Source organism: Cajanus cajan, chromosome 7, assembly GCF_000230855.2.
Source record: "Cajanus cajan strain Asha chromosome 7, NIPB_CcT2T_4, whole genome shotgun sequence".
In the NCBI taxonomy this organism is placed as follows: domain Eukaryota; kingdom Viridiplantae; phylum Streptophyta; class Magnoliopsida; order Fabales; family Fabaceae; genus Cajanus; species Cajanus cajan.
The window spans coordinates 54,190,713-54,211,351 of NC_138523.1; the positions used below are offsets into that span (position 1 = coordinate 54,190,713).

A 20,639-nucleotide genomic window follows, 5' to 3' on the forward strand; every position below is an offset into this window, starting at 1 on the left:
AAATTAATACGTCATATGTTTTTTCTGATTCATCATATGTAAATGTCTCTTATCAGGTCAGAGAGATTATTAATATAGTTCTATTAAAATATATAATTTAAAAATTAAATATATTTAATACAGAGATTATTTATTGTATTACCCCGAAAAAATTCTGAGATGGACACTGCCTCAAAATATCTTAATATTCCTTCAAAGTCTCATATCGGGTAGTTTTGAAAAAGGAAAGTGGTAGACGACTACTATAAATAAGGGGTGATAGTTTGAGTCTACTAACCACAACAACTTTAGTTCTTGGGTGTATTAGGGACTTGGATAGTTGTGTGTCAAGAGAGGATTTGTAATTTTTCCGTGCAAAAATTGTGTAATAGGGTTTGTAATTTTATCCTTGTAAAAATTGTAAGTGGAGAAATAAAATTAATTTGTTGAGGGTGTTTGTGGATGTAGGCAAGAAGTGCCGAACCACGTAAATTTATGAGTTTATTTCTCTATTTTTGTTTCTCTCGTTTGTATGCTTCTGCTTATTGAAGTTTTATTTTCTCTCTAGTTCCCAATGAGTGGTATCAGAGCCAGGTTGGTGTGGTGGGGCTCTGTGGAATTCTTAATTCTTAGTATGCTATGTGGTTGCAGCATTCTCTGATTTTTCACATCAGAAAAGAATTGAGGTTTTGACCAAGGGAGGAAGAGAAGCAGTGTACCAGTAAGGAAAAAATGTCCCGCCCTCATGAGAAAGGTAATATGGAGGATGGTTTTCAAGTTTCGCCATAAAACTTGTGAGGAAGGAGTTTCCAAGTTTCACCCATAAAACTTGTGAGGAAGGAGGGTTTCCAAGTTTCGCCAGAAAAACTTGTGAGAAAGGATTTCCAAGTTTCGCCAGAAAACTTGTGAGAAAGGATTTCCAAGTTTCGCCAGAAAACTTGTGAGAAGGGGTTTCCAAGTTTCTCTAGAAAAACTTGTGAGGAAGGAGTTTCCAAGTTTCGCCAGAAAAACTTGTGAGAAGGGTTTTTCAAGTTTCGCCAGAAAAACTTGTGAGGAAGGGGTTTCAAAGTTTCACCCATAAAACTTGTGAGGAAGAGGTTTCCAAGTTTTGCCAGAAAATTTGTGAATGATAATGAATTAATGTGAGACTTTGGATGAAGGGAGGATATGTTGTGCCCAAAGTGTATGGGTATCCTCCAAAGTCCCATATCAGGTAGTTTTGAAGAAGGGAAGTGGTAGACTATTACTATAAATAAGGGGTGATAGTTTGGGTCTACTAACCACAACAACTCTAGTTCTTGGGTGTATTGTGGACTTGGGTAGTTGTGTGTCAAGAGAGGATTTGCAATTTTTCCGTGCGAAAATTGTGTGAGAAGGTTTACAATTTTATCCTTGTAAAAAATGCAAGTGGAGAAATAAAATTAATTTGTTGAGTGTGTTTGTGGATGTAGGCAAGAAGTGCCGAACCACGTTAATTTCTGAGTTTATTTCTCTATTTTTGTTTCTCTCGTGTGTGTGCTTCCGCTTATTGAAGTTTTCTTTTCCCTCTGGTTCCCAACAAATCCAAGAGGGTTGTTTAACAGATTTTAGGAAGTGTACCTCCCCTGAAGTAATTCGGGATGACTCGCCCACGATCTCTAATCAAGAATGTTGACTTATCCTCAATCGAAGAGATTCGACTGGTCAAGTGATGTGACCACAACCAAAGCCCCTACACCTTATAGGATTGGAGCACAAGTATACCGTCTTGGTTAAATTTCGAGATGGTTATTATCTCGAAATTAATTTGAGAGAGTTGGTTAACCTACACTCAACTGAAGAGGGTCTAACAGGTTAGAATAAAACTGACATCTTATGGAGGTCGGCCTCCTGGGAAGGGATCGGAATAAGTCTGCCATAGATTGACATATGTGGGACAAAATCTTATCTTTAATGACCAAAGATTACACTATTAAAACCACCTTGAAAAATTTCAATGTTTTCGGAGTCTATAAAATCTATAAATAAGTAACTATAAAATCTATAAATAAGTAACTATAAAATCTCGAACCCTAAACTCAAGAAGACATACTATGTATTTGAATGCTCTGCCTTTGAGGACTTGCTTGAAAAGAATCCTAGACATCTTCCGGATCGAAATATTTATATAATTTTATTATTTAGGGATCACTTAAGAGAGAGTAATACTTTAGAGAGAAAATCAGTGATTTATCGGTTAAAAATAATTAATTTCATGATTTTGGGCAAAAAAAAAAATTGTTCTGCATTAAGTTTAAACAAATTAACATGAGCTGCTTTCAAAAATTTGGATTAATTAACGGTGCAAATCAAGATACGTATGTTTTCGACAACAAATGATGATGGGCTTGGCATTAAGCCATTACACTACAGATCATTCGGATCTGATATCTTAATATGGGCTTGTGTTAAGGCAGATACCACGCTATGCAACATAATGGCTCATGGTATATATAACTTTATTTTTTATTTATTTTTATTATAAAGATACTTTCTTTCTTTTTTCAAAAAATAAAATAAAATATTTTTAATATTTTTAATTTTTAATTTTTTAATTTTACACTTCTAACGTTTAATTTAACATTTTTTTATTCTTTTTCACATACTTGTTTTCTTTTTATTTTCAATTTTCATATGTACTCTCTTATCTTTTTCTCACTCCTCACCTATTTTAATATGTAGTTTTAATTCTCTTGGTTTTTAGATTACTTTCTTCCTCTTTCCTTTTCAATTTTTACAATATTAGCATATTTTCCCCTTTTTAGTTTTTATATACATCGGGACATAGAATTAGTGTTTGACAGTGTTATAGGCATGTGTAACATCTTCGATTGTGTTAAAAATGTTGAGTCAAATGTGTATTTTTTCTTTGAACACTTCCTTCCATTTACACATCTAAAAAGCACATCATTAAGCTTAGTGCTCAATATAATTTTAGTGTTTCAAAAAGTGATTCCATAATAGTATTAGTGTTTCAGAAGTATTTTTTCGAAATTATGTTTTTATCATACTTTTGAAAAACATTTTTCGAAATACTAAATTTACCGGAAAATACTTTTTCAGAAATATGTAAAAATTACAATTCTAGAAAAAATACTATCCAAAACACTAATTTAGCATTTCAAAAAGTACCTTTCAAAATATTAAAATTAATGTTCACAAAAGTATTTTTTTAGAACACTAAATATAAAGTTAAGATTTCTGGAAGTATGAAAGGTGAGGAAGTGTTCAAAGAAAAAATATACATCTAACTTGATACCTTCTAAATTATCAAGAAAGTTGTGCATGCTTACAACACCATCGCACACCAGCTCTATAGTGTAGGTGCGTGTGAAAATTGAAAGAGGTGAAGGGGAAGAGGGTGTTAGGAACAAAAACTCTCCTTTTTTTTTTATGCATAATAATGATGAAAAACACATCAAAATAACATCATAAAAAAATAATACAAAAAAGATCACACAAATTTATTTAATGCTTGTGTGTAAAACTTGAAAATTCCTTTCTTACAAGTTTTATGAATGAAACTTGGAAATCGCTCTCTCACAAGTTTTATGGGTGAAACTTGAAAATTCATTCCTTACAAATTTTATAGAAAAATTTGAAAACCTTCCTTCACAAGTTTTCTGAGGAAACTTTGAAACCCTCTTTAATATGACTTCTTCTTTTATTTAAGACAGTGACCTCCTTTACAGGTCGGATGCTTATTCTCATATCAAGAATTTTTATTTATTGACTTTATATCCTAATCTTAAGAGAGGAAACAAAAATCTAAAATAAATATAATATATTTCAATTCTAAATAATATTCTAAAAGAATCAATATCTTTTAAAATCTAAATAATATGTTAAAGATTTGAATTTAAAAATTTGAATTGTTTTCTCAACCGAGAATAATGTGAAAATTGAAAAAATTAAAATTACATACTAAAATAGGTGAGAAGTGAGAAGAAGACAAGCTATGCATGTGAAAATTAAAAGAGAAAGCTGTGTAAAAAGAAAGAAAAAAGTGATAAATTGAAAATTAAAAGTGTAAAAATAAAAAATTTAAGATATTTTAAGATTTTTTTTTTAAAAATAAAATAAAGAAAGTGCACTTATAAACAAAAGGAGATGTATATATGAGCCCAACATAATTCATCACCATTAGTGGACGACATTGAAGATCTGTTTGACAAAGATTAATTAAGCCCAATTTCACCAAGAAGCTTGCAGAGACAGTAGAGTGCACCAAATCGGCACTCGTATTCTTTCAGTTTCAAGTCCCATTTTATCTATCTACACTTAAATATTTTATGACATTTACTTACAAAAGAAACTAGGATCTAATAAAGAGTTTCATAAACAAACTTATCTTACTAAATTCATGTTACTTGAAGTAGTATACGAACTTATGTCATCTTATATTTATTTGATAAATAAACAACTGATTGTACCAAATATTTCTAATTTAATATTTATCATTAAATTAAAAAAATATTTTAACTTTTAACTTATTAACTGGCTATAAAGTATAAAGCCCCAAGTCAATCTTAAGTTAGCTTGGTCTGAGCTGACCAGCTTGACTTACCTCTCATCCATGTTAAAGTTGGTTCCTTTTATTCTTACCGGTGTGTATGAACCACTATGAAATTAGAGGTGTGCAAAAATTTTAAATTGATCCAAACTGGTCCATAATCTATTCGATCCGTATTGAAAAATATGATCCATTTTGAAAAAAATTCGAATCGATCCACTTTATAAAACCGATTCAGTTATTCGATCTATTTTTTCAAAGTGGATTGGTTTGGTTTAGTTTGATTTTTTAAAATAACCGATTCATATATGAGTAAAAAATGAATAACTGCACCGCATCGAACTGGTCCAATTTCAAAAAAATCGATCCATATTTTAAAAAAACTAAACCAATCCACTTTATAAAAAAGTATCAATTAACTGATCTACTTTTATAAAATGGTTCGATTTGATTTAGATTTTTCAAAAAACCGATCCATGAACACCCTTATATGAAGCTCAATTAATCTTAATTGGATGAGATAAACGCACTTAGATTTGATGAGTGCCTTCAATACTTATCATTTCTTTTTTATCTCCACACACACACACACACATATATATATATATAAGAGTTATAATAATATCGGTGTAACTTTTACTAAGTATTACACTCCTCAATAACTTTATATTAAATGTGAATTTTGTAAATCTAACCGTTAGATTGAAAGTTCATATTAGTTTTTTTTTTAGGTTCGTTCCTGGAGTATCCACCGCCGACAGCAGTGACTAATCTCCTCGCTACGTTGGAGGCACCTCAAAGGGTGGGATAGCTGGCCCCAAGATTTAACGCGACTGCATACACAAGGCAGGATTCGAACCCCTGACCTTGCTTAAGCGTGAATCAACTCCTACCTTACTTAAGCGTGAATCAACCCCTGACCTTGCTTAAGCGTGAATCGAACCCCTGACCTTGCTTAAGCGTGAATCATATTAGTTTATGTGTATATCAAATTTTGTTAAAATTGAACAAAAACTTGAAGGATAATCAAAATGTTCATATTTTAATATATTTTAAAATATATTTATTACGTCAATTTTGTTTTATAAGAATGAAGTATCAAATTATCTTGGATTAATATAAAAATTTGTATATATGATCTAAGCGTAATGAATTTTCAATCTAACAATTACATATAAAATTATTGAGCGATGTAACACTTAATAAAAATTACACCGATATTGTTATAAACCTCTTCATATATATATAATACTTGCAAAACTCATAAAATATCAGTTTCGTGACGTCATTCGGATATAGTTCATTGGTAAAGACAAGAGTCAAATATTAGCTCTTTTTTTTTTAATAGAAAAAGTCAAATGTTAACTCATTTTTTAATGACAAACATATATATTCATATTGTGCCAGCAGTTTTACAAGATAAGAAAAATATATTACAATCGCTGATTCAAACATCTGGAATTCACAGTAGCTCCACTTAATTTGACTAGAAGCTATATCTGTTTTACGTGATATAGCTAGTTCCGCGCATGATCTTGTTATAAATTAGAGGGTATACGTAGTTATCCCTATTATTTTTCATCTCCTTTTTGATCCCATATATTTTTTTTATCACATCATGACTTATCATATATAATTCTTTTTCAATCACCTTTTTTTTTTTTTTTTTTTTTTAATTTATCTCCTTCTTCTGATTATTCAACCAAAATTGGAATGTATACATTGAACTTTTCAAAAATTAATTGGACGAGTATCACTAATAATATAAAAAAATTAAACAAATAGAGCGTATCGATATATATATGCATTTTAATTAGCGATCCTTTAGTTAGTGGGGGTTGTGGAAGATTTGTGATCATAATCCTCGATTTGATACAGACACACATTGAATTGAGACTAACTTTATCTGTTCTTGGTTTTTGCTTACATTTTTCTGCCTTCGTATCTTTCCTGTACCCCACTTGGTGAGATCCTTAGAACATACAGCATGAGATACAGTTGGAAAGTTATGATGAATATAATTAAGGTTGAAAATATGAAAGTGTTGAGAAAATAATTTGTCCAAACTAAAGAGTGGTAAGATCGAATGGACAGTCGCAGATATTTGGTGCACATGCAATGCACAATGCACACACTTTAAGCAACTCGTACTAACAAAAAGAAAGTTGTGCTATGATAAAGATTTAATTAAGTGAGTCGTTGATGGAGAAAAAATTGAAATAAATTAGCTAATGACATCTCAAGATATTGAGATATTAATTTTTTTCCTACACTTATTCCATTTAATAATTCATGTTTTACATTAAATTTTAATCATTCAATAATTGAATTTAAATTTCTTAATACAAAGATTAAGTTTACAAATTTTTAAAAAATTTGAAAATTATTTAACACTGTTTCATTAATTCAAAATAATAGATAATTATAAAAATATTTTATATGTTAATTTTAATTAATTAAATGAAATATTGAATAATTTTCATATTTTTATAAAAATTTGCAAACATGATCTATGCATTGTGGATTTTAAATTCAATAGTTGAATAGTTAAAATTTAATGTAAAATATGAGTTATTAAATGAAGTAAATTTACTCCTAAATTAAACAGACATTTATATATATATATATATATATATATATATATATATATATATATATATATAGAGAGAGAGAGAGAGAGAGAGAGAGAGAGAGAGAGAGAGAAAGAGAGAGGGAGAGAGAGAGAGAGATGAGGGTTCAAACGATATAGATGTAACTTTTACTGAGTATTACACTGCTCAATAACTTTATATTAAATGTGAATTTTATAAATTCAGCCGTTAGATTGGAATTTTCTTATTCTTATATCATATATACAAAATTTTATATTAATCTAAGATGATTTGATACTTCATTTTTATAAAACAAAATTAACGTAATATATACATTACAAAATATAAAATATGAACACTTTGATTACTTTTAAGTTGTTGTTCAATTTTAACAAAATTTGATATAAACATATAAAGTGATATGAAGTTATAATTCAACGGTTGAATTTATAAAATTCACATTTAATATAAAGTTGTTGAGCGGTGTAATGCTTAGTAAAAGTTACACCGATGTCGTTTGAACCCTCTTCATATATATATATATATATATATATATATATATATATATATATATATATATATATATATATGAGGAGGGATCCGTTTACTCCGTTCAATAACTCATGTTCTTCATTAAATTTCAATAATCAAACCGTTGAATTTAAAATTCTTAATGTATAAATTAAGTTTGCAAATTTTTAAAAAATTTGAAACCATTTGATATTTCATTTCTTTAATTCAAATTGACAGATAATCATAAAACCATTTTATACATTGAATAGAATAAGTTTAATTACTTTAATTTCAATGGTTTGATCGTTGAAATTTGATGTAGAACATAAATTATTGAATAAAATAAATTTAAGTAGACTTACTCCTAAAGTAAACGGATATATATATATATATATATATATATATATATATATATATATATATATATATATATATATATATATATATACGAAATAAAAGTAAAAGATTATTATCAATAAAATCAAGAAGCTTGACTTGAATCACAAGTTGTGATCACGGCAAGAGGTGAACAAAATATACATAAAGTTCATTACTTGTACGTACCAAAGTATTAACAGAAAAAAGGAACCCCTTATGATATATAAAAAGGTCAAAATGACAAAAGCTCATGCAGCAGTCCATATAACCATAAATTATTCCAAAACTAAAGGTTGTATATATATACTTGTTAGGGCTAAGGAGATTTGGATAAGATCATATGATAGAAATCAATATGCTAACCGTGACATGTTAATACTTCAAAATTGAATATATATCAGTAAAAAGCTACTGATCATAAAATATTGCAAATGCTCGGAGAATTCCTTAAAGAAGCATTACTGTCAAGATCAGCTTAGTTGTCATATCTTTGCTTCCCTAATATAAGTTGCTTTGTATATACACGGTGGTTACAAATCCATATTAATTAGGATCTGGAATTCATTGCATAATATAGTATAGTTGAATAATATTGGGGATACTGTTTAGTTTAACACATATATCAAAATCAAGTTGTTTGATGCAAAATGGACCCATATACATATTGTCATAACTTGATACGCAGATAGCTTTTAACTGATTGTGTAGGATACCAAAAGAATATCTCCAAACAGATTCTGCAACTGATATATTAACCTTGACGATCAATGGTGCCCAAATATATGGTTTACTTAATTTTAACACAGTTGTCACAATTAAGATGTTTTTTTTAATTAATATTTTTTTTTTACATATAAAATGGTAGATAGAATATAACATTTTCAAAATTATTGAATAGGAAGTAACTGACATACTAAAAATTCTCAAAGAAATTATTCTCGTTCACTTAATATATAGTTAATTGAAATCCAATAATATCTACTTTGATTTAAAAATTTTACTTGTCAGATATTGATGAATACTCACCAAAAGAACCAAAACAAATTCTAAAAATAATATATATATATATATATATATATATATAAAAGATTCTGAGAACAATTGATAACAATATTCGAAGATTAAAATTAAAAATAATTAATCGCTGTCCTATTAATTATAAACACCACTATCTTTCACATATATATTTATATGAGATGGCAGACAAAGGGTTTTTCAACATCTCTATAAAATCCAATATTAAGCCTAAGTTGCTTAATCTCAAATGGAAAACTTCACAAGTATGTTGGCTTTCTTTTCTCATGAAAAAATAAAATAAAAAGTTCATAACCTCTGAAACTTAACACCACGTTTAATATTAAGTAGCGTCCTTAATCCTTATGTAGCCTACATAATTACTCATAATATGTTTGTAAGGTGACATATATAAATCTTCCTTCTATAGGTGATGTTATTTTACAATTAAAATTACCTTTAGATTTGCTTCCTATCAATCTAAGTCCTCAACTGTTTATGTTTAGTATAACAAATTAATGCTTTTGCTGGATATTATCTAATTAAAATCAAAATTTTATCTTGGTAATGTGTATTAACTGCATTACATTTCAGAGATAAAATTATAATTTTAATGGAAGAATAGCATAAAAAAAATAATGATACTATGCCTAAATTTCTCTCTTCATGAAATGTATATAAATCAATCAACTCGATATATATATATATATATATATATATATATATATATATATATATATATATATATATATATATATGAAATGATGTACTCGAGCATAGTTAGATCAAAGTATCCTGATCAAATGTGAAAAAGGTGATAGGATGAGATGAAGTAATTACAAAAACTGTAACTGTTACAAAATGCAACTAAATTTATCTGTGTGGGAAGAAAGTAGAAACCAACTTAACTTTGATACCAAAACTAAGCGGTAGGGAAATATGCCAAGACATAAATCAAAGCACATATAAATGGATATATATTCTTACAGTTCATTGAGCTGCTGTATTATTCCAATTATTATAGTCACTTATGCAAACTAAGCAAATTGATTATAGTGGCAGCGTATATCAGAAAAAGTTTTAATGTTATCAACTATAGCCAACTATTAATTGACAATATACATTTAAAATGAGAAATATTAAAAACATACTTTCTTCTTATTCGAAATAATAATAATAAACTATACATCTTACTTCTTATTAAATAAGTTTCATTTAGATTGTAATTTCAATAAAATTTAACTAATAGTGGAAAGGTGCGATAAAAGAAGTGTATTACCGGCGAGTGAGTGATTAATTAATAACACTCCTCCACCAAACATTGCTTATCAAAAATGATTACGAAACATTGTAAGCGAGGGAGAATTAATGCAAAACATTGCTTATCAAAAGTGATTGGAAAACATTCAACTAAAAATTTTATGCATGACATTCATGGTTCTAACTTCCACAAAAAAGAGATTAATCTCATGGAATGCTGCATGACCATTGCGAACTTTTGTTTCAACTGGATTCTACACGGCAGATATAGCAAGTAGTGGTACACTAAAATGTACAAATGACTGAGTTGATGTTAATTGTCTATGAGATCAGAAACTTCACCACACAACACACCTTTCTCATGATATCAGCAGTTTTCCAGACAGTCTCTCCAAACCTACAGTTGTAACAAATGTTGTCATATGAATCTTTGGACAAAAATCAAAGAAAAAAAATGAAAACTTTGTAAAAGTTATATAATGTTACTTGAGGATGATATTGCTTGGATAAGCTTTCTTTGCAGTTCAGTGTAATTAGATCCATGCGGAACCTTCAAAGGAAGATTAGTAATAGATATCAATAACCAAAATTTGAACTAAAGACATCATAATTACTGCTTGCTTAGTGACAAATGATTATTAATAAATCTGACATATGGTACCTCTGACCGGACAGTGTGTATGAACCTGTCATCATCTGTTTTGGTGGAAGTACAGTTGACCACATCAAGCCCTTCTTTAAGAACTACGCTTAGCACTCTTGACAAAGGACACACATATTTCCTGAAGCTATAACTACACTTAATCTGAACACCTTCAGCACAAGGATGAACAACGACACATATTGGAAGATGGCTAGTTAAGCTTTCACTCTCAGAACCAACACGACACAATTTAGACAACTTCACAACCTCATCCCTCTTGGCTTGCAACTGTTTCACCTTATTTTGAAGGTACTTGATGTAATTTGTACCCTCATGCATGTGATCAGAAATTGAGCGCTTTCCCTGATGATGGTCATCAAGATATACATATTCAAGCAGTCAAACAAGAAAAGGAAAAAAGTATATATATACATATTCAAACCCTTGAATATATATGACTAATGAGGTGGAAAACTTCAGATAAAATTGGTAATAAATATAAGTTTATAATTGTTTTTGAGATTTTTTTTTAAAAAAAACTTTATTTCAGTAAAGTAGTTCTCAAGAACCTTATAATTTGTATCTAAAAACCTTATAACTTGTATCTAAACATATTATAAGTAGTTGTGTGTCTATGGTGTTACCTTAATATATTGAAGAGGCAGGAGAGATCTAAAGGTGGTGCAAAGCCGTGTCATTTCTTGCCTTCTTTGTTTCTCAGTCTCTCTGTGCATCCACTTCTTGTTTTCATCTGTGGTGGTGATCTTATAATCTTCTCTTCCCCAAGCAGGTAATTTTTCTCTCTGCTTGTCCTTAATTCCCATTTGACTTGTACACTGAGTCAGACCACTGCCATCTATCACAGGATCATGCAAGATCTGATTTTCTGGGGCTGTTTGGATTATTGGCAGGGAATAAAAATTATCATCAGGTGAAATCTGAAAGTACAACTCATCACTTGGGTCTAAAGGATTCATCGTAATCTGCTTTGGGGTCTCAAAGGTTTGGTTATTAGGGTTTCAGATCGCTTCCCGTTTGACTGATGTATTTTAGGATCCTCAAATCCCCTCCGTATAAGATAAGAATTTATCATACCTGCCATATCAATGTTCTTGTTTCTATTTTCTTTGCTTTTTTGTCCTTTTGTTATTAATTAATGTTATCGTGGGACATGGTGTTTTGTTGGATGATCAGTTTTTAAAGGGTTTATTATGAAACATTTGATTAACATACCCAATTTTAGTTTTGGACAATTCTGATTTGACTTTGTCGGTTGGTACGTTGTGAATCGAATCTAAACCTTGAATTTTTTTCCACCATATCAGGTGGCTTTTTAAATTTCCTCTTTTACTGAATAAAGGACAAAAAACGTATATATAACAACAACTTTTTGGTGTGTTCTTTGATTAGAATTAAAATTTTGCCACAATGATTTGCCTAACAAAAATTTACATCAAATGTCTGTATAAATTATCAAAATAAAATTTTAGTTTACAAAAAGCAACAATAAAAGTATATATAAGATCCTCATGGCTAGTTTATCTTCTTGAGACAATATTAATCCTTTAATTTCCTAGAATATTATATTTAAATTCTTGCTCATGTAAGCCTAAATAATCATGTGAACAGTCACCATTAATTCAGTGTGTCTTTTTTTTTTTTTTAATATTGAAAATAGAAGATTAAAACTTAGGATTTTATGTAAACTACACCCAAACTCCCCACAAGTAAGCCAATCCTAGTAGGTTATTCTTTAGTTAGTATACACCTAAACTCACTCATAAAATTAATGTTTGGAATTGACTTTAACTATTGTATAAAATTATTGAAGAATATAGTTCTTTTAAAATATATTAATTAAAATTTCATAGAATAAAAATTTAATTAAAGACTTAAATTCATTTTTGGTCTTTGTACAATTTCGATTTTCCAAAATTTTTAATGTAAATTTGGTCTCTTTAGTTTTCAAAATAAAGCAAATGTTATTTAACATTAACATGTCATTCAAGATTAAATAGAAAATGTTGACATGTTTGTAAGCAACATTACCTAATAGTTACTTAGCCATGTTCACTTTCATGTAAGGAATAATATTATGTTTTTTGTGCAAACATTTAATTTGATCCTAAAAGATGGTAGGGGTGGTCAATAAGTTCCTAAAAGATTTTTGTGGCATAATTAGGTCTCTATATTTTATTTTTATTATACAAGTTAGTCCTTCTATTATACTCAATTATTAATTTTGTTAATTTTTTAAAAAATTAATAGTTAAGTGTCACGTTGACACGTATTCTCTCTCCCAGTTAGTTATTCCCTCTCCTAATAATCTAATATAGACTATAATACAAGGTTTTGATACTTTTCAATCAATAATAGACACTTTACCATGTTTAAATATTATAGCCATGAGTGTTTTAGTTAAAATAGAAAGTTGTTGTTGGATTTCATAGGGGTTCCTATAATTGATTTTTTTTTTGTCTTAATCATTCTTAGTTTCTTCGTCTATTCTAACTATAAGTTTAGGATTGTAAATCTTAAATTAGGATTTAGCAAAGTGATCATTTTGAAATATCTTGAGTAAGAATGCATCAATCCAAATATGAATGTTTTTATTATTTTAATAAGAGTGGGTTAAAAGAAATAAGTCATTTAAACATCACTTCAGTTATTTTTAAATTAAATTAAAAATTAAACCTTACTTTACCACTTGTCTAAATTTAATTAACTTGCAGCTGTTACATGCCAATTAAAAGAGATAGTACATGTCAATTAATTGTTAATTAATCATGAAACAAACAAAGTTAATTGGTAATTACGTATAACGGAAAGACTAACTTGCATAATGAAATTAAAATTTAAAGATTCAAATGTCGCAAAAAATATTTTAGGGATCTATCAACCATGACTATTCTTTTTTAGGGATTAGATTAGGTGTTTACTTTTTTTTTTTTTTTTTTTTATACTATAGATATGTTATGTTTCTTTTATTTTAATTAAAATTTATAATCTTTATATTAAGATGATTTTGTTTTTATTTTTAATACTACTATTTTCTTATGCAACTAACTAGTTTTAAGTAGTATGAACCACTAGGATTGTCCAATGGTGGATGGTCAAAGTAGTAATTGTAGTATGCACAATGTCCTTAAGTTGAATCTTGTTATCCTCATTATAATTTCTATTAATAAAAAAATTACAAATAATATCACTTATAAATACTTGTCAACATTTTCTATTTTATTTTAAATAACATGTAAGTGGTGAACTAATTACTTAATAGTAAAAATTAGAACTCTAAATCCGTAATATTTTTAAAAAAATTAAAATTATATTTTCACAAAGCTATATGGGTTATAAGTGAATTTTAAAGTATAATAATTCAGGCTAATCCAACCTAATCAGATTAACCGAAAAACTTATAAAATTAAAATCAAATAAGCCTGATTAAAGCTAAATGGTTTAAATTTTATCTTACGCGCTAACTTAAACCAAAATGAATACTGTTGATTATTTTAAAAGATTAATTATATTTTAGTCCTAAACTTTCTAAAACTTTAATTTAGTCCCTTAACAAAAGTTTGACTGGTGGATGTCTCTCATTTTTTTTTTCTTATTAAGTATTTTAGAGTCTAAACAAAAGTTTGACTGATCAAGGTTCTTAAACTTTTTTAAAATCTAGTTTTTAACCCCTAAAATTCTGTTAAATAAATAAATTAATGGGGTTCAAACTTTTGTTTAGGAGTAAAAATCATTTTTTTTAAAAAATTTAAGGATCTTAACCAGTTAAACTTTAGTTTAGAGACAAAAAATCTTAATGGAAAAAAGTTGAGGAACCGTAACCGACCAAACTTTTATTTAGGAATTAAAAACTGATTTTTGAATGTATCTTAGATAAAACTAAATTAACCCTTATTCAAATGCATCAGCACGAGTTCACTACTATATGAAAAATAAACCTTTTTCGCTTTTATTTCTTAACTTACAAGTGTTGTGAGTTCTTGACTTGAGGATACATAAAATTACGTTTGAAAATACTTTGTCAGCTCTAAAAATTGGACAACATGCAAAATGTTATTTCTTTTCGTTTTGAAGCATATTTTAAGACACACACACACATATATATATATATATATATATATATATATATATATATATATATATATATATATATATATATATATATATATATATATATATATATATATATATATATATATATATATATATATATATATATAACAAGTTAAAAAGAATAGTTGTACAAAATGTTGCGCTTGATCTTGACATTGAGAGGTTTAAACAATAAAATTAAATTTCATATTATGGAAAACGTGCTTTTCACTGTAGGTTTAACGGCCTAAAGATATATTATCCATTTATGTGGTCAACCATCATAGCTGTAAAGTAAAGCCTACGTGAACATAGAAATTTAGAATGACGACAAATATTGATAAACGAATAATAACGTCAAGTCAATTTTTCATTGATGAGCATACATAAATCCAATATTATTCTATTAATTAATTAACTATATTTTTGTGTTATTAATTTAAAATTTTAAATATATTTTTAATCTCACAAATTTAAAAATATTTTAATTTCTCAGATCATCAATAACATATATAATAATGACAAATTTAACATAACTATCAGGATAATAATTAGATTTTTATGCGACGGTATTTGATAGATCTTTTAACAAAATTTGAGTATAAAAATTAAAACATGATTTTTTAAAGATCATTTTAAATTTGAAAAATTAAAAATAAATTTATCTTATATTTAAATTATCTAATTTAAATTATGTTTGATTTTTTTAAAATTTTAAATGGTTAAAATACCTTTTTAATTCTTATAATTTTACTTACTTTATTTTTTAGTTCAATAGTTAAATAATCATTTTGATTCCCTATATTTATCTTTATTAATAATTGTTAATCCCTATAATTCAATATATATTTTTTTAATTTCTATACTTACATTTTTTATTTCTCTTTATATTTTTTGTCATTAAATTTTTTTTGTAACGTCTTCTTTCTTGTCTTAACATGATAAATGTCTTCAATTTTGTAAAGATAAAAATAAATGAGCGTCACATGTGAGGATAAAAAAGAAGCATAAAACCTCGAGACTTAATTTAGGATAAATCTAACAAGATAAATTCAACATAAGAAAAACAAAGTTAAATACCCTTGTAATTTCAACACAAAAGTGACAATGTTAACAAAGAAATTAATAACAACAGCTAAAAGAATTCAAAAATTGGAAATATAAAAATTAAAAATATTTATCTTAAATTATATAAACTAAAAAAGATTTAAAAAGATAAGTATAATGACTAAAAATGTATATTTTAAATTATAAAGACTAAAAAGTAAATTAAATAAACTATAGAGCCTAAAAAATATTTTAACCATTTTAAATTAATCAACAAACTTATTTTAAAAATATTTTGAATTAATTAACTTCTGCCAATTTATTTATACAAATTCCTTAAGTATTATTTTTATCTAAGCTAATAGAGAAAAAAAAACTTCATACCTCTTTTGAAAACACGCAAAGTAGTAGGATATAATATGTGCAAAACACGATTTCATATTATTGTGACTTTTATTAATTATTTTTGTGTAATTTTTTTTCATTTAAAGGGTTAAAATTGTCAAAAATAACACACAAAAATATGAAGTCAATTTTATATGCAAGTATAAATTAATATTTTAGTATGTGCATTATAACGATCCGTCAGGTTACCACACTTTATACAATTCAGTTACTTGTAATGAAAAAAAAAATCAACTACATAAGATTAATATGCAAACAATTCCTAAAAATACATGTCATAATATATGTACAGGATCTAATGTAATTCCATTGAACAATATTTATGATTCCAGTTGATTTCATATTTGTAATATATCTAAAGTAATTCCAAAAACTAAAATATAAACACAGCAGGTTATTGGTCAAATAATACTACTAAAACAACTACATCAAAATAGTCCAAAAGATCAATTTTGCCATCAACTAGCATGACCTCAAAACAAAACTTTGTCTCCAGCTTATTCCTACGTTCCTCATACCAAAAATGATCATCATAATCCAATCATAAGGAAACATGCAAGAAGAAACTTGAGATTGAAAACAGCCACATAATATAGAAGCAAATAATACACTAATTATGACACAACTTCAACATCACAACTCAACAACAGTTTAAGGTTAATCAAGTCCCATATCAACATAATATACAACTCAACATACCAACCTAGTATATCCATAATGCAACTTTCCAACACCACGTGACCAAAACTACACTCACAACACAACTTCTTAATATCAGCACAACTTAAACAACAACGCATCATAGCAACATGAATCAACATACATCATCAACAATACAATTTCACAACTTATCAACTTTCAACTTACAATAAAATTACACAACTGATCATCATATCATATCAGCATATAGACAAGACTTAATCAACACAACTTATTATCAACAAATCAACTTGAACAATACAACTTTGCAATATAGTATAAGCGTAACACAACAACACCATCTCAACATGGTATGCAACAACCTTTAAAAGGTAAACAACTCAACCACATAACAACAATTTCAACTTATACCACAACTATGCAACTCACAAACAATTCAACATAGCATATGAACGACTCCACAATCAACCCATCATTTGCATAACATCATAATTATATACATTGTCAAGCATTCACTTATGCAATCTCTTACAACAATAATGAGCAATATAAGTGACTTGATCCTACTGTTGCGTGTGAAAAGTGCTTAAAGGCAAGTGTATCTTACCTCAATAATAATAATGGACAAAGTTCATATATCAAATCCAAAGGACTAGGTTTAAGCAATTACCAACCAAGTTATGATGTTTAGTAGTTTGAATGGACAAAAATTGATTTGAGATAACAATTAAATTAAAATAGAAAATATATGGATTGAGATTCAAAAGATTGAAATCCCCAAGGTTGTGACTTACTATTGCCCCTTCCCCCAAGATGAATTTCATGAATTATATAACATTGTCGTCAACTTACTTATGAAATTACTGACAACCTTATGGTTCCAGAAAACTAACAAACTTTATTTTAATAAAATTTCAAATTAATCATAAGAGGTTTTGTTTTAAAAACAAAGTATAAACACGCAAAAGCGAATTAATAAATTAATTCAATTAGAAATTAAAGAAATTTGATCATGCAATTTTCAAATAATTTAATTATTTTAAGGTTTTGTTAATAAAAAAGTTTAATCATATAACTTTCAATTAATTAAGATAAGGATTGAAAATACTAAAATAATACGATAATTAAGAAGAAATGTATTCAATTCATCGTTGAAGATTCATGAGAAACAATTACATCACAATAATAGAACCAAAAAATAGAGAAAATATAAAACTAAAACTAAAAATTGGATTAAAAAAATGAATGATTACAATTTGAATATCTCTATTTATAGTAAAAACTTAGGACAAACTCATAAGTACGACCATACATCTCACAAGTACGATTGTGCTTAATAAATAACTTGGACATGTTTCTTTAAGATAAGAAGCACATGCATGTATGCTTATGAGTAAGCACAGGGGTGCTTCATAAGTGAAAAGGGCATGGTTTTCTTATCTTGGGGTGCTTTAAAGGAAGCACAGTCGTGCATGTTAATAAGCATGGAGTCATGCTTCATAACATAGTCATGCATTTAGGTGTGCTTCTCTTGAAGCATGATCATGTATTAGAAAAGTACAATCATCATATCTTTAACATTTGTTCCATTTTATTCCTTAATTGTCTTGATTTCATTCTTTTTTGAGTTTTTCCTATTTGTGACACACTTAATGAAAGAAGTGGAGTATTGACAAAAATTTAACATTAATTTCAAGCAAAACACACTAGTACATAATACACATTTTACGTCAGTTAGTTTAGGGGTTTTTACGTCAGAAAAATGTCCGACGTAGAAGCGGGAGACGTAAATTTACGTCGGAGCGCGAAAACTGACGTAAATTTACGTCGGACATGCCAAGGTCCGACGTAAAAAGTCATAAAAAATTTATAAATAAAAAAAAAGAAAACAAGTGCAGCAGACTTGGTCAGGTAGACTTGGTCACTTCCTTCTCCTTCTCCAGCTTCAAAAACTCGAAACAAACAGATGAAAAAAACATCATTTACGTCATAGAACCTCATAGAAAAGCCCAGAAACAGAAAAACACAAACTTGAAGATGCTACCTCATAGAAGAAGGAGGAGGCGCGGGAGAAGGAAGAAAAAAAGAAGAAGAAGGAGGAAGCGTGGGAAAAGGAAAACTAGAAGAAGGAGGCGCGGGATGAAATTTTGAAATTTAGCTAATGGGGATTTTGAAACTTACGTTGAGCGCGGGCACCATTTAACAGCTTATTTACGTCGGACACAATGCTTAGCCGACGTAGATGTTAAAATTTACGTCGGATCCAATTAAGACCGACGTAAATAATCTACTAAAATTACGGTGCATGTCACCGCGCTTTTATAACGTCGGTGGTGCCATTTTCCGACGTCATTTAGGTGACGTAAAAGCCTCTATTTGCACTAGTGACAACAATAAATATCCTGTTAACAAAAGACTAGGTTTAACCAATCCCTATAACAAGATTTCTTGAATGTCAGAATTTAAACTAGGAAAATTTAATACTACTATCAAGTATAACATAGTCTGGATATAAGTTTGCCATGACAGTGACATGCATTAATAAATTACTTGTAGATTCAACTTACTAAATATCTTTGCGATATCATGTATCTCTCTTGTAATTAATTAAGAGTTTAATCCTCAACTTCATACCTTACTCAACATTGATTAAAGATCTAAAGAAAACTCAACAACCTACTCCCAGGCATAACGTCTACTTAAGAAGGGTTTGTCCAACAATTGAATACCACACCAATATCCTTATCAATAAAAAATAGCCACGTTGCTTCAACAATCTGAATTAAAATTTTCATAAAGATGCACATTAAATGCACCTCTTTTCCCTCCAGCTGTGTGATATCACATATATCCTAATGTTTTGTAGAGCTAGAAACTCCTTCTTATTTGCACTTTTTATTTGATGGCTTTACAAATTTCGTAATCAATCCGCCATTCAAATTGGTGCACTTACGCTGGTGTGCAACGGCCAATGGATATTTTGTTGCAGAAACATGTTGATCAGAAAGTGTCGGTATAACTTTTTACATTGATCAACTTGATGCGAAATTGCATACTAGTCTATAATATTTTTCGGTGACATATGAATGGTGTTTTCACTTGGTAGTTGACAATACATGAAAATCATGACATTATAGTTCAGAAATCAGTGACTTTGAATAGCAGTGAGTGAATCAATATATTCAAGAACTCGAAGCTCATCCTGCAAAAGGATCGATCGGAGGATTTTGTATATATATACCTCTACAAAGATTTTGATTCTCTCCGACGGAGCACTCCCGATTTGCTAATAATTTTTTTTTTTCCATTTTCACTCTGATATCAAGCGATGAATCACAGTAACAATTTTTAACCAGAAATTAATTACAAAATTGAACATATTCTGTTGCAATGTCTATTAAAACTTGATTCCCGTTGTTGTAGTATCTAGGATTCTAGGTCAGTCCGAGAACACATTGCATCCCTCGTCGCAGCAACCTAGTTATCATCACCTGATTTGACCAAACTA

At 28.4% G+C, this 20,639-nt stretch overlaps 1 protein-coding gene across 1 annotated transcript; it reads right to left on the reverse strand.

Moving 5' to 3' along the window:
• Positions 1 to 10,263: 10,263 nt before the first annotated feature.
• On the reverse strand, positions 10,264 to 12,123 carry LOC109790385 (transcription factor bHLH36). Its single transcript, XM_020349531.3, has 4 exons — positions 11,554 to 12,123; positions 10,928 to 11,272; positions 10,753 to 10,816; positions 10,264 to 10,663 (listed from the first exon to the last, which is right to left on the reverse strand). Exons 1-4 carry the CDS (start codon positions 11,884 to 11,886, stop codon positions 10,626 to 10,628), a joined length of 780 nt encoding a protein of 259 aa, XP_020205120.1. The 5' UTR covers positions 11,887 to 12,123; the 3' UTR covers positions 10,264 to 10,625.
• Positions 12,124 to 20,639: the final 8,516 nt, after the last annotated feature.